Genomic DNA, 25,145 nt, shown 5'->3' with positions numbered 1-25,145 from the left:
CCATTTTGGCCCGCAACATGACCAAATGAAGCCCAGATGTTGCAGCTATCTGGATTCTATCTGGCACCAGTGTTAACTCAAACTCCCAACAACCAAAATAAAAAGTGAAGGTTGCATTAAAACATCAGGTGTCATTCGGTTTATTTTTTTGATCTCTCCTTTATTTCTTCAGTGGCTTTGTAGTTACAAGATTGCAGAGTAGATCAGTATTACATGAGTGTAGTAGATCAGAGTGAAACTTTACTTCAGCTTTTGCCCTGGCTGAAACCCATCAAATCTGGGGATAATAGTAAAAAAAATTACAGATAGTGATTCACAACAACATAAATTGCATTGTCAGTTATTTGGATCATTTGGATGATCTTGCTTTGTGATTGCCCTCAGTGTAGCCAGTTATATTACAATACTGTCCTCAGGATACACCCCTCAAATAGAACACACAGGTAAGAGCAGAGATCTAGTTTGGGGCCGGGGGGCATCTGCCCCTCTCTCAGCAGATTTGTACATTAGCAGATTTGTTCAACGGCTCAGTAACACAAATATCTAGTCAACCACATGACAGCAACTTAGTGTATTTATGCATGTAAACATAGCAAAGATGACCTCCTGAACTTTAAATTGAGCATCAGAATATGGAAGGAAGATGATTAAAGTGACTCTAAATGTGGCATGATTGTTGGTGCCAGATGGGCTGGTTTGGGTATTTCAGAAACTGATCTATTGGGATTTTTGCCACACAACCATCTCTAGGATTTACAGAGTAGTGTTGTTTTTTTTTTTAAAGGGAAAATATCTACTAATCAGCAGTTGCCTTGTTTGGTGCCAGAGGTCCGAGAACAACCAGAATGCTTCAAGCTGACAGGAAACCAACAATAACTCATGTAACAACTCATTACAACCAAAGTACACAGAAGAAAACCCCTGAACGCACAACAAGTCGAACATTTAAGCAGATGGGCTACAGCAGTAGGTGTCAGCTAAAATGAAACTCAGGCTACAGTTTATATGGGCTCACCAAAATTGGATAACAAAAGACTGAAAAAACTCTGCCTGAATCTCAATTTCTGCTGTGACATTCAGATGGCAGGGTCAGACTTTGCATAAACATGAAAGCATGAATCTATCCTGGCTCATAACAACTTCTCAGGCTCCTGCTGGTGGTGTAATGGTGTAGGGGATAACCTTAATAGCAACATTGCTGACCATGTCTATGCCTTTATGGGCACAGTGTATTAATCTGATGGCTAATTCCAACAGGATAAAAACTTCAAACTGTGGTTTTTGAACACACCAATGAGTTTGCTGTACTCAGATGGCATTTTTGGCATGTGGTGAAAAAGGAGATTCACATCACAGATGTGTAGTCAACAAATCATGTCAATGTAAGCCAAATTTTCCAGCACCTTGTTGAATCTATGCTACAAAGAATTAATACTTCTGAATACCAAGGTGTAAAAACTAGAGATGGCACGATACCACTTTTTTATGTCCGATACCGATATCATAAATTTGGATATCTGCCGATACCGATATGAATCCGATATAGTGTTTTTTAATCAACAAAACTGTTTTTTAAATATCTTGCTGCATTTTGTATAAGTTCATACTCAAGTTTAAAACAACAACTACACTAAAGCTATTCTGTTATACCTGTATGCAAAAAAAAATATTTCATAGTTCAGCAATACTGATCAATCTAATAAACTTAAGCCTACACCATCCTCCCTATTCTGGTATTTTAAAGAGTACTTAGCATAAATATTAAGCAACCTAACTAACAGGGTTCCAACTCCCAGCAACAACAAAAATAAATAAATAAAAAATAGGGAACCACCCCTCACGCTCCACCTCATGATGCTTAATCGACGTAATCAACCTTAATTTGATGCAGTGTGAAAAAAAAAAAATGCACGGAAATCAATTATTTTTCAAGAAATATTAAATAGATTCAACATCTTTCTTCAACAAAATTGCAGACTGCACAGATGGTACCTTCCCAAAGGAAAAAGTACTATAGCTTACTAGGGTATATATATTAGACTTAATAGTCACTATATACAGTAATGGACTTCTATACATTTTACATCAGATTAAAACTTTGGGTGTAAGATTCAAATAAATATTAAATAATTAAAAGCGAGACATCTTAAATGAGAATAAGAAAGAAAAGTATGTCTTTGTGCCCCCTTTTCCCTGTTCATGCCCTATCGGCCCCCCTGGCTAAACTTTGCTAGATCCGCCCCTGCACAGTTACCAGCGTCAGCTACGTAGAAAAAGATCCTTGAGTAGAAAGTAATATTAAATACATTCTAACAACAGCTGATCAAGCTTAAACGTGCTGCTGTTGTTCAGCCGCTGGTTTCCTCTTTCTGGTGCAAAGTGGGCCAAAAACAAACAAGAGACACGGACTCGCGACAGAAAAGCCGATCAGCTGATCATTAAGCAGTTTCATGATTGAAGTAGCAGCCGGAGAGCGAGAGGCAGTCGCTCGTTAAGCTTAAGGCAGGAATGCTTTACAAACATTCAGAGATGGACTTACACACTTGCTTTACTTCTCTCGGGGATAACTTTGTCGGAGATGAAATGCCGGGTTGCTAGCGAAGCTCCAAATGCTCAAACAGACCACCGACAGGTCCCGCATGCCACAGCCGCTCTATCACGTGATGCATACTGCTCCGACATGCTAACGTTCTGAGGTGAGTTACGGCGTGTTGCAAGTTTTGTGAGGTGCTTTCGTGATATTTAATGGATCGATTACATTTTTTATTTTTCTCCGATATCCGATCCAGTAATTTAGGTCAGTATCGGACCGATACCGATACGTAATATCGGATCGGTCCATCTCTAGTAAAAACATCTCATTTTTAATGCTCTAAGAAGAGAAACTGAAGTGTTGTGCTTATTATCATTTTTCTGACTCAGTGATTTTAGGTAGAATTTTTTTTTGTTTATTTATTATACATTTTTATGTGAGTTTCTTTTTAATTCATTGAACAAACTTCACAGCTGTTCTGTCCAAGACTTAATAACTTGGGCTTTTTTATGCTATGTAGAAAAGCAAAGAGTAGCTGTGTTAACTTATTACAAAATTCGACTACATTCATTATCAGTTTCTAATGTCTGCTATCTGAAGATGAGGTTTGTGCTGATAACCTCATGCTCGGCCAGGTGGAGCAAGTTCAATGAAGAATTCTCCCCTGTCTCTCTCGCTGTTGCTTTTCTGTCTTTATTTTAGGTCATCTACAGATGTTACAAGAGATTATAACAGAAACAAAGCACTCACAGATGGATCTAAAACAGTGGGTGAAAAAGGCAGCAAAGGTAGTGGCAGAAATATTAGCTTTCCAAGGAAACTGAGTGGTGACAATTCCTGATATTGTAGGACTTTGATCAATCTATGTGGATGAGAAATCTGAGGTACTCTTACAACTCCATTTCTGAGTTTTACTATAACACTCATTGTTACCTTTAAAGGGGACTGTTAATAAAAATATCATCCCTCCCGAAGCATAGACTGACCTGTACCAAAAAAAAATCAGTCCAAAACCTCAGTAATTTTGTCAATGACTGCTCAGAGGTCTGATATTTTTCATATTTTCCTCATTGTTCTTTTGAAGGTAGTTTTAATTTACAACAACCTCCCACTTTATCTGTGCCAATTACATTCCACTGAAACTCAGTGAATAAAGAAGGATGTCTAAATGACCTGTATAGGGTCAAAATGTTACAATTCCTTAAATTACCTTGTCTTGAAATTAATTTAACACCTATTGATGACTAAATAAAGTGTCTAAAAAGTGCTGAAATTCTGTTCATTCATCAAATCTCATTTAAAGTAAAATGATAGAAATTTCCCCTGCATATCAAATTCTAAGTTGAACGGTGTGAACGCCACACATTGTTTAAATCAGACTTTAAGTTCCAAAGAGGGCACTTTTATCCTGGAGCTCTCTGTTGTAGCCATTTGTTAGTAAAGTAGTGCCAGACTGTGATTCAGACAGGAAACATGTCAGTCTGACTTTGAGCATTAGAGCCAGTCAAGTGTCAATTCTACAGTTTGACCACAGTGTGGCGTTGTTTCCTTCAGTTTCATTCATTGGGCTCAGCAGCCAGTTGGTCACAGTGGAAGGCACATTCAGGGAGGCTCAGCAGCCAACAGGCACATTCTCAGGACAGTGTGTATATTAGATTTTGGGCCTCCAGCCCTGTATGAATTGTGTGATCTTGGTCACATGGAGTCGGCTCAGGTGGAAGTCATGTGACAAGATATCTTCAGTCAGCTGCACCAGCAAGCTGCCATCGATTCGCTCCCTTTGGAACACGGACACCGCTGCCTCTGATAGGCCAATAAACCGCAGGCAAGCTGAGACTTCCTCCAATGACAGAGTAGACAGGTCAGCGGGAGGTCGCCAGGTAGGGTCAGGGAGCGGGGACAACCCCTCAGGGACTCCTGTTGATGTCCCACCACCCTCCGCGCCTCTGGAAGAATCTGTTGTGGAATTGGGAGCAGGCTCAGGCGAGGGACAAGGGGACTGGCGGTTGAAGGGGTTCAACGCCCCAAAGGGAGCAAATCGACTCTGTGGGGGTGGCGGTCTGAGTCGAAGTCCAGAGGAAGTGAAGGAATCCACCCATGGCTCTGCCCAGGTGGCTTGTGCAGGCTGAGGATTGGCTGCGTTGTCTGTAGGGATGCCAGAGACAGGCTCAGGACTAGTAGGATTAGGGGCAGAGCAGTCACCCCAAGAGCACGGGTAACAGTAGAGGGAGGCATCGGGGGAGGGGGAGCAACTGGGACAAGACAGAGAAAATGGAAATGTTACATATCAGCTACATATCATATTTACAAAAGTATTTAAATGACCATATTTCAAGTTCCAGCAGCTACCTGCTGAAAAATTCTCCTTAGCTTGCTGTCAATTCATAAAAAATGTATCATTCCATATATCGTCTATTTATAGAACAAGCAAACAATCAATATGGAGCTTCATATTGTAAAATGGCATTGCTTTCTGTGCTTCTGTCAGTTCAGATTAGATAACCTTCCCATACTTTCTTTCCATATACCTTATAATCTTCTTTAAAGGGCAAGAACGGGAAATCTGTAAGCAGTAACCTTTCAGAGCTGAAAAATGCAGCCAAAAAAAAAAAGACTTCCCCGCATGTTGGTGACTTATCAGACAAATATTATTGCTCGTCAGGTGGGTTGCACTAAGGAAAAAAACAATCTAAACTTGAGACTTGAAAATAGAAGTCCACAAACTAATGGGTGTCTACATCCATATCTTTTGGACATTTTTCATTGCAATTTATTTGGAAACAGCCATTGCAGTAGCTCTGTTTGAAGCTACAGTATTTGGACTCTTGCAGTAGTTTGGAACTCGAGGAACTTCATTCTCTCCCTTTTCGTGTAATCAATCATGTCAAGCAGTGAAACCAGAAAAGGCTTTCAATCCTCTCTAAAATGATACCAGTATGTCAAAATAAGGATTTACACATTACGTGTTTTATACTGTACCTGTCCTGTAGTCCAGAGGAGTAAAAGGAGATGTTTGGTCTCGGGGAGGTGGACGTTTTGGGGAAGCGAGGTGGAACAGGAGGGCTGGGAGCTGGACTGGAGATGGAGCCTCCTTTGGAGCAACGAGGGGGAACTGGAGGGGCGATCAAATAGCGACACTCCTCTCTCACCTGCAAGCACAAACCACACACACAGAAACATAAGCATAACAATAACACACACAACAGCCAAATAAAAAAAGGTTAATCTTAAAAATAGACTTCTCAGGAGGCTTTGTGCAAGTGTGTGCGTGCAACACATAGTAAATGTCAAACTTTGTGACCTTTACAACTCAAACAAAGTCCTTACACACAGTAGCAGCATCTAGATACACACACACACACACACACACACACACACACACACACACACACACACACACACACACACACACACACACACACACACACACACACAGTGTCTTGGCAGGCTAAATATCAGGAGAACGCTATGTGTGACAGGGTATAATCCAGTTGCAGAGGAGACGTCAACACCCACACAAACCTTTCTGTTCCGCTGCCCTCACTTTAAAAGGGAAAAAAAGTTAAACAAAACAAAAGCATGAAAATGTGCGCTTTACAAACAACATACACAGTTACACATGGACACCATTGCCTGGGAAGACTCTTAGAAATGTGAAACAGCTCACTAGGTAAAACAACATCGTTTTCAATAGGACACCATTTCCTCTTTAAAAAGACAAGAAAAAAGAGATGTTTTAATTCATGGAAGTGCTGGTCGACCCCCAGCTTTAAGGTCAACACTAGAGCTGTACAGAAAATGCATTACCATATTAAAAAAGAACCTTTATAGTCTACATAAAGCCTGACTTGCACCAGTTTGAGTGTTAAAATTAATCTAGTAAATTTCATTATACATCATGTAATGCACGTTATAAATTTCATTATGCGCTACAAAAGGAATATTTTAAGGCAAGTCTGCATTTTTGCTGTACAGCAGCATTTAGGCGAAAACAGTAGAGGTGATTAATTCATTTGTAATCAGTAGAACAACAGTTATTTGGTCTCACCAAAAGCAAAAGTAAAAAATACCACAAATTCACAAAAATGTACAAAGAAAGCTAACAATATATCACCTGCAATGCTTATTTTCTGAAGAAAAAAAATTCCTAGGTATGACCTTCTCAGACTTTTCTGTAACTCAATGTCAAGCCAAACCCTGGGAACTCTGATGGAGCCAGTCAATGAGACTTTAATGGGAGATTTCCTGGCTCCAAATGGGAACTTGAAGGCGTGACTATGCATGGAAGCATGATCAGTCCATTTACAGTAAAGGTAATGTGTTAGTCACACATCTTTGAATTTCTATGTTATTTAAAGAGAGAAAATCAATGACACATGCTAGCTTAGGAAAGACTAGGGCTTAGCTGCTGAATAACCACTCTGCTATTGAAGTTAGGACCTTGCTGCATATGATATTAAAAAGAGCAAACTAAAACAACCATGCCAATCAAGTCTGTGGAAATTAATTTCCTTTGGTTATTTTCAGACAGATTTTTTTCTTCTGGTCTCAGCAAGTTAATTCACACAATAATCCATAATCCAAGTAATCCTTATAATATTAAAAAACTGAAATGCTCTATATGTTTAAGAAATTTCTCCTAGGAGTTGTAGTGCTGATTTATAGCAATCACATTAAAAAGCTTCAGCAGTCTTAATAGCTTTAGCTTTCGGTTCAATTCATTAGAAATAATCAGCCACAACCTAAAAACCACTAATGAGTGAAGTGAACGACAGCACTGATTCTCTCTAGTTCTGCTTGGAAATCCTGGGTCCTTACATTGATGGAGATAAGTAGACACGTACGACCAACCCAGGTCAATAACAGCTCCCATGGCAATGTGGAACTGATGATAGTGGTTTCTCCTAAAAGAACAATCCTCCCCGAAACACTGCAAAAACTCCTCGAGAACATGGAAAAAATACAAAGACACTGACTGGTTATCCAGACATGACAGATCCCAATCTGAGCTGTGTAATGTGCCAGAACATTCCCAGAGGATCCACTACCTTTGTTCTAGGACATCTTAAGGGATCCCATGTCTATGGAGAAACAGGTTAGAGCCATTTTGGCAGCACAAATAGGCTTACACAACACTGTGTACGTGGTTTTTATGTTGAGGCTGACCAGCTTATGTATCTCTATCTATCTATGTATATCTGTATGTGCTATAAGAGTAAGGGTGGTGTATTGCAGCATTTCCAGTCAGTGTGCATTACAGTCAGTGTGCGCTTGTATTTGCGTTGAGTGTATCAGTGGGGTTTAAGAGCTGTTGTGTATGAATAATTCAAGGCAGCCATCCTGACTTTTAACAGCCGGATGCTACTGTGGACAGATAAGAAGGATGACAGACTGAAGAACGAGAAGATGGATGGGAGGCAAGGACTGCAACTCACAGCATCAGATTTTGGAGGTACAGGTGGCGGGGTAGACACTCTTGTCACCACGGTACCAAGAGAACCATCCAGTGAGGAAGATGAATGGAAGGATATGAGGTTTGGCTCCTTTCCTAAGCCCTCTGCATTTTGATTGGTCCAGAGTTCCTCATAAGGGATTTCCTCAGCGGTCCTCATTTCACCCTCAGTCCATTCAGGAGTCACATACTCCCTCTCCTCACCTGGCCCCTCCCCTAGCCGCTCTCCAAGGGAGTCCCTGCAGCGCTGAGATACGCTGTCTGAGACTCCACCAACATACCCGCACATTGAGAGACGCTGCAGTGCCGGTGCCAATGAGTCCTGGCTCGACACGCACACGCGAGAGCGCCGTGGGCTCACACACTCCTCAGTCATACACTCCAATTCTGGCCGAGTTTCTCTAACAGCACGAGAGTAGGCATCTGGGTCAAATGCATGTCGCAGAAGAAGGCTCTCCAATGCTGCTTTGTGCACGGAGGCCTCGGCCACATTAAACCGGGGCATGCAACGCAGCAACAAAAAGTGGGAGGGGGAGACTTCCTGATGGCGGAGAACCATGCAGAGCACCACCGTCTTGCTGACTATGTTGAGCAGCTTGTAGCGGTGGCCCTCTCGTACTGCGTGACGGTCGTAGGGGTTTCGTGGCGGCCTCGACGGCACAGACACGTTGACGGGGAGGCGGACTCTCTCGATGATGCTGCGCACCGTGTGCTCCCCCCCCAGCATGCCTTGCTCCAGTGGAGAGCGTGTGCAGAAGCGTCCACGGCAGCCAAAGGGCAAACTGACACTTTGATTGGTGCGATGGTTCATGCAGACCAGGCAGGGCGTTTTACCTGAAGAGACAAAGAAGATATTTAGGAGTTCACGGGTGGATCAGTCCTAACACAACAATAATACAATTTAAACTTTTTCAAAAATGTCTATGTTTGAACCACAAATCCACAGATTTCAATGTGAAGAACCTTTGATCTTCTTGTTACAGCGCAATGTTCTGCTGGGAAACTCTGGGTTCTGAAAGTTATTTTCACATGCGCCAAATACCACCCCCTCCCACCCACCAATAGCAACAGGATATCTTCAACACAAGTGACCTCCACTAGCAGGACAATGTGCCCAGCCACGCTGTAAAAAATGCTCGAGAATGGCTCTAGGACCACACAAAGAGTCCAATGTGTTCACTGCCGGGTCTGGACTCCCAATCCGCAGGACTCATCAAGGCCCTACCCTGCAATCCACAGGACCCATAAGATCTTCTGCCAACGAACAGCCCCAGGGAACCTGTGTCCATGCTGCGACAGGTCAAAGCTGTCTTTTGCGGCATGAAGGACACCTAAACAATATTAGGCAGGAGGCTTAAATGTTGCGGCTGACTGGTATTCTTCAAAAAAAAAAAAAGGAATGAACTTCAGCAACCTTCAGTTCTGCCAGTGTTTTTGTTTTCCTCGTTCTCGTGTGCATGTTCTACAACTGAAACGGCGCTTCATAACTTTACAGCTCAATAGTTCAGCCTGACTTACTTCTGGGAGTCTTTCCTAGTCGTCTAAGAAGCGCGCTCAGTCCCGTCTTTTCCTTTGAGGGAGTGGCACAGAGAAGCTCTGCTTTCCCCATGAGCGACAGCTCATCTCCAGCCTGCAGAGTGAAACTGTAGGGCTCACTGTCTTCACTAAATTCCCCTGAAACAACCTGCAACACAGACATGGATGTATATGTGTATAAGATATTGCATGACTCAGGGATTAATTACTATAAAAGTACTGTTGTGGTTAGTTAACTACCTGTAGTTAAAAGCCACTCCCCATCCATGGACCTTTTTTTTTGGACCAAATTCTCGTCAGCCAATCATGGCCTCGAAAAAAGAAGTCTATATCTAAATTTGGTTAAACAAAAGTGAAAAGTCCTCTTTTGAGGCTATTATGGAAAACTTCAATGCAACTAGATTTCACCCACCATTTCATGTTTTACACCTAGTTTTTGTTTCAGTAATACAAACATCCTTGCCTTTGTTTTTTCATTTGTTATAACATATTTAGATATGAAATGACTGTGATCAGACAGCCACACTTCAAGCATCCACTTCAAGTGCACAGTCTGAGGAGGTTGCAGAAATGTTGAGAAGGAAGAGTGTCCCTTCACTTTTCAAACACCTTAGAAGAAGGCTTTTCACCTTTCAGTTTTGACCAAATCTTAATGCTGTTTAGATTTCATTAAAGCTGTCTTTATTGTCTATTCAGTGTCTGTTCGCTTTCTTTCAAACACGTTTTTGCTGTGGTGGTAAATAGGGCAAAGCTGAAGTGGAAATTCATTATAGGCGTGCCTTACTTTGACACTGAAAGTGATCGTCTCCATGACAAAAACTCGGTCTGGAAAGGCACCAGCAACCTCCTCCACACTAGAGAAATACTGGACTGGATCCCTGACGTCCCGGTCTTCATCCAGCAACTTGAATTTGCCTATAGAGAAGATCGGTGTGATACAGGAGGAAAGAAAGGGGTGAAGAGTGGCAAAGGAAATGAGAGAGAGGACAGAAGAAGATTATGTTGAGAGATGGGAGAAGAGAAACAGTGAAAAGAGGTAGGAAGAGAAGAGTGGAAGGGGAGAGCGAGTTAGGAAAAAGCCAGAGGCGGGGAAAAAGAGCGGGTGAAAAGTTCCTTTTCGGCTGCTTATAGTTTCACTATAAAAGCACACACATCTGCAGCAGAGGAATATAAAGACACCTCGGTGACCTATGACCTGGCACCAGCTCTTTCCCAATCGACAGCCGACTGGGTTGCCACAGTAACGAATAAAGGACCCCCATTCTCACGCAGAGCAGAGACACATCACCATGGAGACACTTACAGATACACTGTCACGCACACACACAAACTCATCCCTCTCTCTCTTTGACTCTTTCTGTCCCTTGCTCATCCCCTCGTCTGTAAATCTTTCACCCTCCTGAACTTAAGTTTTGTGCTGTTGAAGCTGTAAATATTTTTTTTTTGCCTTTTTGCCTCTTTTCAACATTGAAAAGAGTCATTTAACAGCCCGTAAACCAAACCGACATTGTTCAAAGGACATTTTAAATGCTTTGCTCCTGTTGGCCAGTTTATCAGACTGCAATGGAACGACTACATCCTTTCGAGGATCCTCCTTCTTTTCACAGAGTCAGAGTTTGAATGAACAAGAGAAGTTTTTTTGGGGGTTTTTTGGGTTTTTTTGTCTGGTAGACAGAGTAGAATACCAAACTCCACCATCATCTACGCCAGAAGCTCTCTCATTCTCTTTTTCTTCCACCCCCCACTTTCCAATTCAAAATGAGCCCCTAGGATAAGGAGCTTCCACCCACCTAACAATACCAGCAAAATCCCACTTTTCAACACAACCCACCACCCCCTCAAAGAGTAGGAGTTGGAAATAAAACAAGGTTTACCACCAACCTAAACAAAGCCCTGCTCAATTCTGGAAATGTATATTTAGTCAAAAGTGAGATTCCAAATGTCGCTGATAGGCAACAGAACACAGATGTGACGTCATATTAAAAAGCTGCTCTTGCTATATGATAAAGCAGGCTGGTATTTGTAAAGGCTTCCACATAAGGCTTTTGGCCACTGGGTCCACCTTACAAGGGTGGTTGCAGCCTCAGTTGCTTCCCTTAATCCCATTCATGATAAGTGATCATTCAGCTTTTCTGTCCTCTGTCATCCCAGCCTCTCAGTGATGGGTAGACGAGGATGCAGACAAGCAGGGAGGAGAAGAAGGAGGGAGGCATCCTGTTGTCCATCCCCACGGGGAAACCTATATTGCACTCATCCTACGCTTATTTAGACTTCCTGTATGAAGTCATCACACAGACATTAGCTCATCACAGACGATGGCCTGTGATTCCAAAGCAACTCATCTAACATATTTAAAGGGACACAAAAGTAGTGCTAAAAGGATGCGTTCATGTAAATGCGTCTTTTTCGGATCTGTTGGAATGCATCATTAAGTAAAGAGGATGTCAGGCTGATGATTTGCTTCAGGGTCTCCTATTTGATTTCATCACATAAAAAACCACTCTTTGATTACGAACACACTTTTTCACGATTGCAAACTGATTAGACACAAATAAGAAACAACTATATTTATTGCAAACAAACAAACAAAACAACACAAGTAAAGTCAAGGATTACAGCCAGAATAGGTCACTAAAAGAATTATGGAGCTGCAGCCTTCTATCTTTAAAGCTGGACAGATACTCCTTTTTAATTAAATCTTGGAAGCACACAGCATGTTTTAATCAGCTTTTCTCCGTGGCCAGAACTTTTATGTTTGAACTGCACGGATGAGCTGACTGGCCACAACAAGGGCTCTAAACCCACTGAATGTAAGCAAGGGACCTTTGGTTGAGTTTGTCCATTGTTGCTGTGTTTAGTGTAGTGAAGAAGAGAGAGGGGCAACATTACTTTGTGCAATTCTTGCAAGAGGAAAAGAGAAAAATAGGGGGTCACAGCTGGCTGGGAGAAGCAGACAATACAGTCTGTTTGTTGTGTGTTGATTTTTGTCAGAGCTCTGCCTAAGACTACAATGTGAAAGTCAAGTCATATAAAAGACTGTCTTCTGATTATTCAAGCAATTAATTGAGGGCCGTTACCCGCTGGGAGTGAGAACATAAAAGAACAACTCACTCTCCCAGATCCTGAAATTAGGCATTAATATTAACCACTTTTTGAGCTTACAAGAGGCTATACAGATCTTTCCTGTTTATACTGATAACACCCCAAAAGTTCTACATTAAAACGGATATAAACAGAAACGTTGGAAAAAATAACCAATGCTAATGAACAATGCCATTAAGTTGAAAAAAATCTGCATATCTCCGACTCTGCATAGATTTATTTATTTATACATCTAGGAGTTTACTAGAGCAGCTTTAAACAGTCAGTCCAAAGTAATTCCCATTTATCCTTTAATGAGCCTTGCACCTCCTTAGTTATGACTATAGGAAGGATATCCCCTCTCCATGACATCATGCAGAGCCAAGAGTGAAAAGAAAAAGCCTGAGCTGAGTCTGAAGCCGGAGCTCTTTGGCTCACAGGACTTAAGCTGACCTTATTAATTAAAATATTTCACCATCTTTAATAAGCATTCATGAATATAAGAATAAAACAAAAGCTTGCCTTTATTGTGCGTATTATAATTTATAGCTTTCAATCCAATCTCAACACTAAACCAATAAAATAAGTTTAAAAAACAAAGAAACTGAACAAACTAGTGAATCGTTGTTACCTTTATTGGGCATTCTTTATTCTACTTGGTAATATATATATATTTGCTATTTTATTACTTTCTGTGTTTCTAATCTCTGGGAAATACTAGCTGTCACGTGTTTCAGATATGAAATGCTGAATGATCTCAACATACTCCCCCCTCCCAGCCAAATGTTGTAGCGTGAGGTGACATCAGCACTCCATCAGTGGAGGAAGCAATGGAGAGAAGGCATTAAGATCCAGTTACACTGAGAATAATGTGACTGGGTTGAGAGTCGGAACAATGGGATGGTGGGGATGAGCTCCGGTGAGGTCATGCTGGCTAGACTCATTCAGCAGGAAGACGCGAGTCAGTGGACAACTGGAGTCAGACAAGGTCACATGGTACACGAGTGAATGTGTGAATGAAGGTGGTAGTAGAAGATGTGCTCATCTGTACATTAAGAGTTTAAAGTACGCAACTCCTCCGCAAAGAGATTCTATTATGCTTTTATTCATTCCCTGTCTGTTACAATGGCAGATGATCATATTAAGGATAGGAAAAGTTTTATACTGCATAATGAGGGACGAAATCTCTGGTTTAAGTAAACTTGTTTAGAGTATTTCAACTTTTGGATCTGTATAATATCAGAGTGCGTGGATGTCCATAATATGGCCACCTCAGGCACAAGGCTCTGAATGTCAAAAGATGACCCCCGCACATCTCTCTTTTAAACATTCTGTTTGTGAGGGACAACCAATCAGATAAAAGTTGTTTTGAAATGGGGAGGAGCTAAGAATAGCTTGACTACACCAAGACCCAGTATAAATTAAATAACTGATTATTTTAGTTTGTAATTCGTTTAGAGGTACTCTGATAGATTTGAAGAATAAAAGTTAAATTAATGGCTCCAGATTATTGTGTTATTTTTTTATTACTTAGCAGAAAACTGACAGAATTACTGGAATAGATTGGAAAGTGTAGGATGTCCGCTAACATTTCTACTGGTACTAACAGGGTCAGGGGAAGGTTTGTGTGTTTCAAGGTGTTTTCATTTTCTTGAACAAGAGTGTGAACTCTCCTGAATGAACTGGAGCATCAGCAATTCTATTATTAATTATGAATTACCTCACATTAATAAGGAGTGGTTTTTACTGACATAACACACAAAGAAGGGAAGTTTCCAATCAACCCTGGAGGGAGGAGTTGGGGAGGGTCGTTATTAATATAAATTCAGTTCGTTTATGACAATTATGTGAAACTTTTTTATTTCTTGATAGATGTAGGAAAAAAACTACTGAGCACTGTGCTTGAAGCTGTTCTTAAGTAGAAATACAGCTGCACAATTTATCCCTAGAGCATGCTGGCAAACTGTGTTGTGTCAAACACAGGATGCAGTCATAGTGAGTATTGCGCAAAAGTCTTGAGACACTGGTCTTTTTTTTTAAATACAGGTATGTTTTTACTTGGTTGGCAATAATGTGTTTGTAAATACTATCATGCTGAAAAATGAAGCTGTTGCCAATCGGATGCTTTGCAGATGGTATTGCACGGTGGCTCAAAATCTGATTGTGCTTTTCTGCATTCATGATTCCGTCAATTTTGACAAGATGCTGAACAACACGGACTGAAATGCAGCCCAAAACCAGGACAGAGACATCATGTTTTACAGATGGTTCTAGACAATCTTTGTTGCTTGCTCCTGACCTCCTCCACTCTCCACAAGTTTGGATTCGTCACTCCATAAGATCTGTTGCCACTGATTTTTAGTCCAGTTCTTTTCTTAACCTTTTCTCCCTGTTTCCCTTCTAAGAATGGCTTCTTGACCGCCACCCTTCCATTGAGACCATTTCTGATGAGGCCTCAGCAAACAGTAGACTGTGCAGATGCACATCTCAGGTCCCAAGTCAGGTGTTTGCTAGATTTGTTTCCTATTTCTCATGGACATGACTTTCAGGTGTGGTTCATCTGCTATAATTTTTCTTGCCTGTACACACCATGCTGTGATATGCCAAATTTTCAGCTAGCAGTACTTTGAAAATAACCTTTTTAGTGCAAAATTGCTATTTTATATCTCTCAAAATGTGTTATCTGTAGAATTTTGCATAGATATAACTGAAGAAACTGTAACAAATAATGCATTTTGGTGACAGGCTGCTTTGGTTCTTTGCTAAGTTGTCTGTTATGTGTAGACACAACACTGGTCCATTCGTGGAGTTGAGGTGCCTTTTGATCTTTGAATGATTCATAGGTCAGTGTTAAGTGGCTTAACAATCAAAAGAATTCTCAGGAAATAGCCAGCTACAAGGAAGAGACTGACAATGAGTGAAAAACAGCCAATTTCCAAAGAAAAGCTTTGAAAAATCTTCAGACAGCCTGAAGAACTACTGCTCAAGACAACTTTAAAAGATGAGAAGAAAGTTAAAATAGGACTCGAGACTCAAGACTTTTGCACAGTACTGTATATTAAGCTTAATTAAATCTTAACACTTTAATTAAATGGTATTATAAGATTTGAAGGAACAACACAAAGAAAATAACATATTGAACTTTCAGCTTATTGATCCACAGCTATTTTGTTTGTAGATGCTTTCAGAGAAAAAGAATCCTGTAGAAATTCTTGACCTGTTTTTTACTCCTGCAGCAAATGAACATTTTAGGGAAAATCTATATATTTAGGACAAAGGTTTTCTCCCCGCTGATGTATAAAAGCAAAGTGTATGTGCAGATGCATGCTCACCCTGATACTGCAGAGGGATGTCAATTTTGGGACCAATTACATAGTGACCCTCCTCTAAGCTGTGGGCCGTCACTGTGGTCCACTGACGGCAGGAGTGTAAGAGCACCACATCGTCCTCTGACAGACCCTCCACACATTCACCTGCAGCAAACAAACACACACTCAGAAAGGAATAGGCAAATAGTGTGCAAGTCTCAGGTTTCTCAATTCTAAGGTCACACTTAGCAACTCAGCAGTGGAAAACATTAAAACACCCTCGTAAAAAGCACACATAATTACCACAATCAGTGATGGATCACCCCCCGCTAACCTACTCATCAGGACCCTGCTATGCAACTGGCAACCTACAATTACACAGCCCCCATACACAAACACACAAACAGGGCAGTCCGGCTTTCACAAGAGCTGTGTAGCACAGTGGCATTGATTTCTGCTGATAGCACAGCAGTACAATTCAATCACGCAACACAATGTTACTCCCAAGCCTTTGAGTCAAACAATCATGTTGATAGATGGCTGACTATAAACACAGAAAAGGATACTTGGAAGAAATAAAGCACATTATCTACTGAAACAATGTTAGCTTTCTTCAGGAAGTTTTGCTCATTCCAATTCAATGCTTCGTACTAAACTGTGATGTTAGTATGTCTTATATCGCTCTTGCCTGAGGATGTAGTAATTCTCTGTTATCTTAACATTTCTCCCTGTTCAAAACCTCAATGTTTGGGCCACTGTTTTGTTTTAAACTTTGATTTTTGCACCTAGGTATTTCTTTAGTTGGGAGGGAGCTTTGAAAGGGTCTGTGATAAATGCCTTTTTGAAGTTTCCTTTCAATTTAGGAGAAGTGTTATACCCATTTATTTTTTTCTAGGTTCTGAGACAAACCCCACAAACACTTCCACTACTAACCACTCTGATATATTCTAAGGGAGTCAGACAGGTTGAAAACTTTCCTTGTGTAGCCTCAATGCAGTCAGTTGGGTGGCTATTTAATTTGCAGTCTGCAGCGTTCATATTGCAGCCCATCACACTCAATTACATCTTTACCCACTCTTGCCGGAGAACACACACACACACACACACACACACACACACACACACACACACACACACACACACACACACACACACACACCATATGGATAAACACTGTAGTTGTTTGTTGACGCTGCCCTGAAACGGAGCTGTCATCATGCCCTGCTGTAAATAATTAACTACCATCTGGGCTGGCTGGATATACAAAAAAGGAGGCATCACGAGTGGGGTAACTACAGTGCAGTTAATAAACACCTACGGGAGGTCTCTCTATGCGATGTTCAGGCGCGCTGCCGGGAGTAAGGTGCGTAATTTTTCCGGGACTGTGACACGGCTTCGGGTGCGCGCTTTTGTGCAGCGGGGAAACTTGGAGGGGGTTTTTCTTCTCCAGAGTTGCTTCTCGTTAGTATTCACTACATTCGCCGACAGATTACAGCATTTGCATATGAATAGAATTGAGCAGCACTTCAACAGCACAACAGATACTTTGTTGCTTTCCAGGCCTCGCTGAGACTGGAACAACTTTGGCCACGACACCCGTCGCCCGTTTCCAAATTAAAGACACCGAATCTGGTGAAGGTGAACGTGAAGGATCACGCTGGCAACGAAAAACATGAGAAATTAATAGAAAACTTGACACTAACGTTAAAACGCGTCTTGCCCGTGTCAGTGAACTAGTGCGGCACGGGTGCAGCGGGTGTATCAAGGTGGCCAGTCTGAACTAAAATATTAACGGAAACACCATCAGATTGGTTTCAAAGTAAGAGCAAGAACCTGGCACTGGCGACTGGGATCAACAATAAAACCTATTAACTCTTAATCCCGTATTACCATTGATGTATGTACTTATTTATTTATTTTTGTGACATAGACATGAGCAACGTAACAAAGATATAATATACTGGACATGTAAATGAAAGCGTATGTTGAGCATGTAATATATCCTCTACTAATCTGTAGTGCCTTAAGTTTAGAGAAGTTTACTGTAATCGCATTTTAATATTAGCAGACCAGTAAAACACATTTTTTTATTTATACTGTTTTTATTTAAAAGCCAATGTTTTTCTTTTAAATTCATTTATTTTAATCTGCTCTATTGCACTCATCTATACAAAACATCTGCCTAAATTAAAGAGTAATTCAATTCGTTGTGCTCATAGATTTGTTGGTTTTGCTCAAGTTAGCTGCTTACAGTTTTTTGCATTTCAAGTTTTCCCTCTTACTAAACGCGGTGACGAATGTGAACATTTATTTTGAAAGTTAAAACCGGAAAAGGTATTTTTTTCTGCCGACCTTGATGCCATTAAAGCACTTCACACGTTCTCCATTAAATTTGGACACTTGTTTTAAACCCCACCGAACGTTATACTCTAAAGCTTCCCACAAACACACTTTATTTATATTTTCACCCTTTTCTTCATTACTCGTCATCATTTTTCTTCACTAGCGTCACGGTTACGATAATTGTAGTGATAAGGAGCCTCAGCGTTAACTAACAACAGTTGGCAAAAGAATTCAACAACAAAAAAAGTGTAAAAAGTTTCTTATGGTCGTGTCGGAGGTAAAATCACCCAGTGAAGCAGGTTTATGTCTCTTACCGTGGGCCAGGCGGACCAGAGTGGGCAGACGGAACTTGCTGACCACCGCGTCCAGCGGCAGCGCCAACGGGCTCCAAGTGATCTCCGACAGGCTCGCCGACAACTTCTCCATCCTCGCGGGTCATCACGCTACCGGAGATAACGGTGACGATGGTGGCGAAGATGGTGATGGCGTTGGTGGTGATGACAGCGATGGACTGGAGAAAGGTGAGGGTGACGGTGGTGGTATAATGGCAAAGAGTTTCGCCATGTTTGAATGTAGGAGAGAGGGAGCGGAGTCACAGTCGGTGCGCTCGAGAGGAGAGAGGGGGAGGGAGGGAGCGCGAGCCCTCTCTCGTTCATTCTCCCCCTCTATCAGCCACTGTTTGTCCACCACCACCCTCATATACAAGTGAATCCGAAACCCAGTCAAACTAGTAGTAGGACTCAAAATGATCAGAAAGGAGGTGAAATGCGCCGATGTCCACTCTGACTGTCCTGGTTTGTAACTCGTGTTTTTCCACTTTATTTATTACATCACTTTGTCCGCTGAGGTTAAACCGTGTAGGTGGTACATGATGTTAGAAGCAGGGACCTTTGGCAAGCATTAGGTCTGGTTTTCGTCAGCTGCAGATTCATTTTCAATACCCAAAAGCCTTTGGCCACAGATAGACCTCATCCACAGCCTGTCATTTACTGTAATGATATACACTCCCTTGGCATCTCGTTGGGCACATCTGTCTTAAAACAATATAGTCTAATTCAGCAGCACTGCAGTAAGTACTGCCATCATCAAGGCTGTGGGCTTCAGTATTGCTGTAATAGTCTCCTAGAGTTTGCTTGTATGTTAACTGCAGCACAAACCTCCAAAATGATCATAACGTTCATAACTTTTTTTAAACAGCTGTATGCATTAATTTCATCACCAGCCAAAAAGACGCCACACTTCCTCACACAGCACTTAATTTGTGGCCCGAGGCAGGACTCCAGTCAACTCATTCAGTTCACTGAACATAACTGTACACACAAACCTATTTATTTCCTATTGATTTTTTGTCAACACATCAGTCATGATGCTACAATTCACTGTGCAGCTGAACAGATGAGTGTGGACTTCACAAGAATAATGTAACCAATGCTGGATATACAATTGTAAGTTCTTAGCTTTATCAAGTGACCTCAGCACATCAAAAACCGAGATTCCTGGTTTCCAAGAATGACTGACCACTCTTAACACCCACTCATTGCCAAATATAGTAGTGCTGCAACTTATTCCCAATTCAGTTAGTTAAAATGCAAACCCAAACTGCGATTCACTGGCTATAAATAGCTCACTTATTCCCAGCTTTTCCCCTCCTCCTTCCAAAAGGAAACACTAAAGTGCAAAAGGATACAACTGTCCAAAACAGTACAAGCCTGACTAAATAATGTAAAACCTTAATTGGGATGTGACAGTTCATAGTTCATTTTGAATTTAGAGTCTAACCATAAAGCAATGCAAGCTCAATATAGTTGGTGGACTTGCAATATTTGTATTACAAAGCATCAACAACAATGTGAATAAACTAGTCCCACTTGTATACTTTTAAGAATGTATTGACCTCAATGTAATCATCAAGAGGCCTTTTTATTTAAAAACAGTGCAGACACTTAAGTCTTCTCATGGTTTTGTTCAGAGAAGAGCTTAAGGATCATTTATATACCCTTCTCTTGATTGTGATCTTATTTTGGTTAGTCTTTGTGTGTCTACGGTCACCACAGGAAAAAGAAAATCTCGTGCTGTTGCTTTATGAAAAGAGAGAGAGAGAGAGAGAGAGAGAGAGAGAGAGAGAGAGAGAGAGAGAGAGAGAGAAAGCCAAATTAACCAAAGTTGAGGAAAACAACTTTATTTGTTCCATATTAACAAAAATTCTAATATGAAGCTGAGCCTCTGGATTGGGGGGTATTATTTCACAACAGGTGGAGGGTTGGTCTGCATGGTGGAAAGCTCAATGGTGGGGCTCTGGGGGAAAAAAATAAAGAGAGGAAAATGTTTAATCAGTAAAAGTCAGTAAGTCCTGTCCAACCATGCAAGATGAGATTACAGTCAATATATTGCAGCAACAAATATCACCAAGAAATAACAAGATTGTCCAAGTAACCCGCTAGTGACATCTGGAGGTAAACACATGCAACAGCACACCATCTAACAGAATAACTTGACTTTTTCCAGAGTGGTACAGATCATGTTCATTGCTCTACCACTCAATCTCAGATCAAGTCTAAATCAGATTTTTCATTACATTTACACATTCACAAATATTTCCTCTATTCTAAATATGACAGTGGTCACTAACAGCAACTTTAAGCCATTTTCTTATATACAGCTCATTCTGAGTAAGTCTGAATCTGCGTTTTTGCACCACTTTATGGTACAGATGTTCTTGGTTAAAGCTGTCATTGTGTGCTTTTCACAAACTAACCAGATTAACTAATTTACAGCTTCATTTTAAATATATGTATGGTGGCCTGTGAATGGGAATATTCATTTTAATGAATTTAACAATGGGTTGGCGATCGTGGCTCAAGAGTTGTGAGTTCGCCTTGTAATTGGAAGGTTGCCGGTTCGAGCCCCGGCTTGGACAGTCTTGGTTGTTGTGTCCTTGGGCAAGACACTTCACCCGTTGCCTACTGGTGGTGGTCAGAGGGCCCGGTGGCGCCAGTGTCCAGCAGCCTCGCCTCTGTCAGTGCGCCCCAGGGTGGCTGTGGCTACAACGTAGCTTGCCATCACCAGTGTGTGAATGTGTGGATGTGTAAAGCGCTTTGGGGTCCTTATACAAATACGCTATACAAATACAGGCCATTTACCATAACTCATCTTTGTCACAAAGATTTTTAGAGACTGTCATGGTATATTTTATGTTGTATTATGCGTCTTAAGATGGAAATATCAAGATAATCTGGCAATTAAAATAGCCAATACATTTAATATTCTTGTTAAGCATTACTGAATAAAAATAAATGCCACATAGTGCTTACAAAGCTCAGTGGCGATTTGGTATAGCTCCCAGCACTGCAGACAAACTTATGTCACCACACTTAAAGTCACATTTCTTGAACTTGAATTATAGTATTGGTAAAATAAGTTAGTACTTACTGTCCTTCACAGCCTTCTTCTTGCCTGAGATGACAGAAAACCAAAAAGATTTGTTTAACAAATACAATGAAACAACCCATCTAGATTGTCAGTAATACTTTAATGATTTTTTACTAACAGCTTTTCAATAAAGGACCAAAGCATTCACATAGCAGTAAAATACAAATTGCAATTAAGAGACTGTATGAAAGCACCTCACAAATCACACAAAAGCGAATATTAATTTGAAGATTTTGGCATAGAAACTGCAGACTGATGCCTAACAGGTTGTTTCAATCAGTCTGTTTACTAAAAAAAAAAAAAAGGCAGTTACAATACAGGTTCAAAGGGTCATTTTAAGTTTGCATGTCATATTTTATCTGCACTTCTAGTAGATGACATCTAATATAATGTTATAAATAATAATAATAATGAAGTTTTGAACTCACCCCCATAGGAAACTTTGTAGTACAGGTATGTCATGATGCCAACACCAGCCCACATCTCTTGGTATGCCTTAGTGTAGTAAGGGCTCATCAGGGACCACCAGCTTGCAAACGCACGTCCAGCCATCTGAAGGAGGAAGCAGCAGCAAAGTATGAAATTACAGGTCCTCTGTTAAAATCCTCAAAAAACAAAAACAAACAAACAAACAAACAAAAAAAACCCACCTTGCATAATCTGAATATCTAACCCGAAGCTGCATGAACACTAAACTAACATTCAGTCAGCACCAATTTCGACTATAGCTAACTCTCAGAAGCCAGTTAATCAGAAATTAATTCGCACAGAGTGACACCTTGACCCTCAACACGGAGGTCTATCTGATGACTATGGCCACCAAAGAAAAGATGCGTTAAAGAAACATTTTTCTAAACTTTATTATACTACTGATTAACTGACTTGTTGGGTTAATGTCCCTGCTGATACCGACCTGCCTGCTAGCAAGCTTTTAGTTACCCGTTACGTGTAATAATAAATACATACATGTCGCTAATACGAGAAAAAAGAGAAAGTTTACACGTATAAATAACAGCTTAGCGCGAGAAGCTAACTATTTCATTCAATAAAACGGCCCGTGACGGACAGATTAGCATCTTTTCTGTAGAACTACAAAGAACGCCAACTAGCCTTAGCAAGACGCTAGCTAGCAAGAAACACCTGGAAAGGCAGCATACATGTCCACAGTTAGTCATCCAGCTTTATTTTAAATACCTATCGTGATGCACTGAGTGTTGTTATGTTATCGTTAAAGTAACCTTGCTAAATAAAAATGAAATCCACCCTTACATTTTAGTTTGTCACGCTGCAGAAGGAAGGTCAAGACAGCGCTGCTGCTAAACGTCAAAGTCGTGGGGGAAAGCTTCTTCTACTTTCAACAGCGTAGTACTTCCGGTACGTTTTTGCTCCGTAGTGCCACCGAATGGAGAGACCAGTTTGAGACAAACTAAGCTTTGTGACACGGTGCATTTTCCTGCTGAAAGCAGCCATGGGTACACTGTGATCATAAAGGGGTGGACATGGTCAGCATTGATACTCAGGTAGACTGTGACGTGTAAAAGATCTATAATATATATATCTAGTTATACAGTATCTATAGTAATAGTTTATCTATATGTTATTGTATATTTTTTCTAGTAGATTTATCTTTTTAAGGTCTGCAGTAATGTGTAACTAAATATTTAAAATAAGTGGTATGGACTGCAAAGTGTACTTTTTGCATTGCAATTGCAAGTCTAGCCTCATATTGACTATTTCTTGCATTCACTATTTCCTCTTCAGTCACCTTTCTCACTCACTATGTGTAATTAGACCTCTCTGCACTGAATCATACTTGTTATTAATCTCTAGCTTTCTTCCACAGCACGCCTTTTATCCTGTCTTCCTTCTCTCAGCCCAACTGGTCGCAGCAGATGGCTGCCCCTCCCCGAGCCTGGTTCTGCCGCAGGTTTCTTCCTGTTAAAAGGGAGTTTTTCCTTCCCACTGTCGCCAAAGTACTTGCTCATAGGGGATCATATGATTGTTGGGTGTTTCTCTGTATGTATTATTGTAGGGTCTACCTTACATTATAAAGTGCCTTGAGGTGACTATTGTTGTGATTTGGTGCTGTCTAAATAAAACAGAATGGAATTGAACTGAATTGAATATTCATAATCAGTTGATTATTGCTTGGTAAGCCAGAAGTATGTTTTAAGATAAGATCAAATGCTAACAGTTGGCTCGGTTTCTTTGCGTTTGAGTTCTTGACAACCCATGGGTTTAAGTAGACAGCAACTTATAAGTGTTAAAAGTCAGCGTACTGAGCTGGAAGACTAACTTCCTAACTTTAAATTTTAACTCTCAAAGTGTACCTTGTCTGCGTTTAGCTAAAGAATAGCAGATAAACCTTAAAGCCTGCTCCGCTTTCAAACATTACCTTTTTCTGCCACAGCCATAACAGGTGGGAATTTGAGGTAAGGGTGCAGCTGCCGGGGCACAAAGACTTTCCACTGCTCACCATAGTGAAATAACAAATAAAACACTGGCACCTCTCTCAAGGGTAAAAATGGCATTGTGTATCATGTTCTCCCATTCAAAACTCCTACCTTCTCTTTAGGTGAGACAAGTAAATAACAAGCAATGAGACATTTTAGCTCACGATATGGTGATTATTCTTTTCAGGTCAGAAATTTTGTAACTGTGCTTCTCCCGGTCATCCATGTGTTTTACACTCAATATGAAACCTGATGAGAAGGATTATTCACTGCTCACTGTTGGAATGACACTACTTTCCTAGTGATTCCCAGCTGTCCTATAAAAAATATTTAAGTAGAAGCACTTTTGATTCCTGAAATACAATTATTTGCTTTAATAAATAGAGCTGAACACTAAAGAAGCTCACCTTACGATTTTACAGTGTTTGATTGTTTTGTAGCCAAAGGCTGCTGGGTTTGTCTGAGAGTCTGCGTAAATGATTTGCTTATACAGCCAGACAGGGCGGGACTTTCCACTCTTTGCTGTTCTCTCCCACCAACAAGCAAAGCACCTTGTTTCATTTATGAGCACTAAAGGCCATATCCTATTTGAAGACACTCAACACTGTTTTGCCATATTCAAAGGACACAGCTGAGGAGATTTATTGTACACTCTTAACTCTCATCTGGGTTCTTCACTGCCATGCCCTGCAGTAGCTGTCTGCAGTGACTACAGCCCTGCTTACAGGTATGTTAAAGATTTGTGACCAGGTCATCTATTTTTGTATGTCCACACTATGGCAGTGTGTTGGTAGCTCATTATGGACGCCAGAGTTTTTACTTTTTTCAGCTCAGAGAGTGTGTGCCTGAGCCTGTCTGCCTGCAGAAAAGCAAGGGTGTGGATAGGTGTGTTCCTAACATGACTAACCAGTGAGTAGAAAAATGTTTTAGAAGAAAAACCTCAGTGTTGCGGTCTTCCCCCCGAGCAGATGATTTACTAATATTTTTCTCCTAGACTTTCCTGAAGTCAA

The 25,145-nt window shown here is 40.9% G+C and overlaps 1 protein-coding gene across 4 annotated transcripts; it reads right to left on the bottom strand.

Moving 5' to 3' along the window:
- Window positions 1-140: 140 nt before the first annotated feature.
- gareml (GRB2 associated, regulator of MAPK1-like) lies at window positions 141-20,521 on the bottom strand. Of its 4 annotated transcripts, XM_080883042.1 has the most exons (9): window positions 18,568-20,521; window positions 15,935-16,075; window positions 10,306-10,436; window positions 9,504-9,669; window positions 7,969-8,819; window positions 7,582-7,614; window positions 7,352-7,472; window positions 5,513-5,682; window positions 4,586-4,785 (listed from the first exon to the last, which is right to left on the bottom strand). In XM_080883042.1, the coding sequence occupies exons 1-9, from the start codon at window positions 18,677-18,679 to the stop codon at window positions 4,732-4,734; spliced, it is 1,779 nt and encodes a 592-aa protein (XP_080739168.1). In that variant the 5' UTR covers window positions 18,680-20,521; the 3' UTR covers window positions 4,586-4,731. The 4 variants fall into 4 exon arrangements, with proteins under 4 accessions (XP_080739166.1, XP_080739167.1, XP_080739168.1 ...); XM_080883043.1 differs by lacking the exon at window positions 7,582-7,614; XM_080883040.1 differs by lacking the exons at window positions 7,352-7,472; window positions 7,582-7,614 and having other exon boundaries at window positions 141-4,785.
- Between the last annotated feature and the right edge of the window lie 4,624 nt (window positions 20,522-25,145).

This window comes from Rhamphochromis sp. 'chilingali' (genome assembly GCF_963969265.1).
Source record: "Rhamphochromis sp. 'chilingali' genome assembly, chromosome: 5".
In the NCBI taxonomy this organism is placed as follows: Eukaryota; Metazoa; Chordata; class Actinopteri; order Cichliformes; family Cichlidae; genus Rhamphochromis; species Rhamphochromis sp. 'chilingali'.
The sequence above is the reverse complement of the archived record's forward strand: the minus strand, read 5'-3'. Positions and strand labels throughout refer to the sequence as shown.

What these genes read in the sequence shown, in the direction of transcription:
- gareml (XM_080883040.1), bottom strand. Translation starts at nt 18,679, where the DNA reads ATGGAGAAGTTGTCGGCGAGCCTGTCGGAGATCACTTGGAGCCCGTTG. An exon ending in TCTGGTCCGCCTGGCCCACG is followed by an intron (nt 16,076 to 18,567) that starts GTAAGAGACATA and finishes TGTTTGCTGCAG; the next exon opens with GTGAATGTGTGGAGGGTCTG. An exon ending in CGATCACTTTCAGTGTCAAA is followed by an intron (nt 9,670 to 10,305) that starts GTAAGGCACGCC and finishes TCTGTGTTGCAG; the next exon opens with GTTGTTTCAGGGGAATTTAG.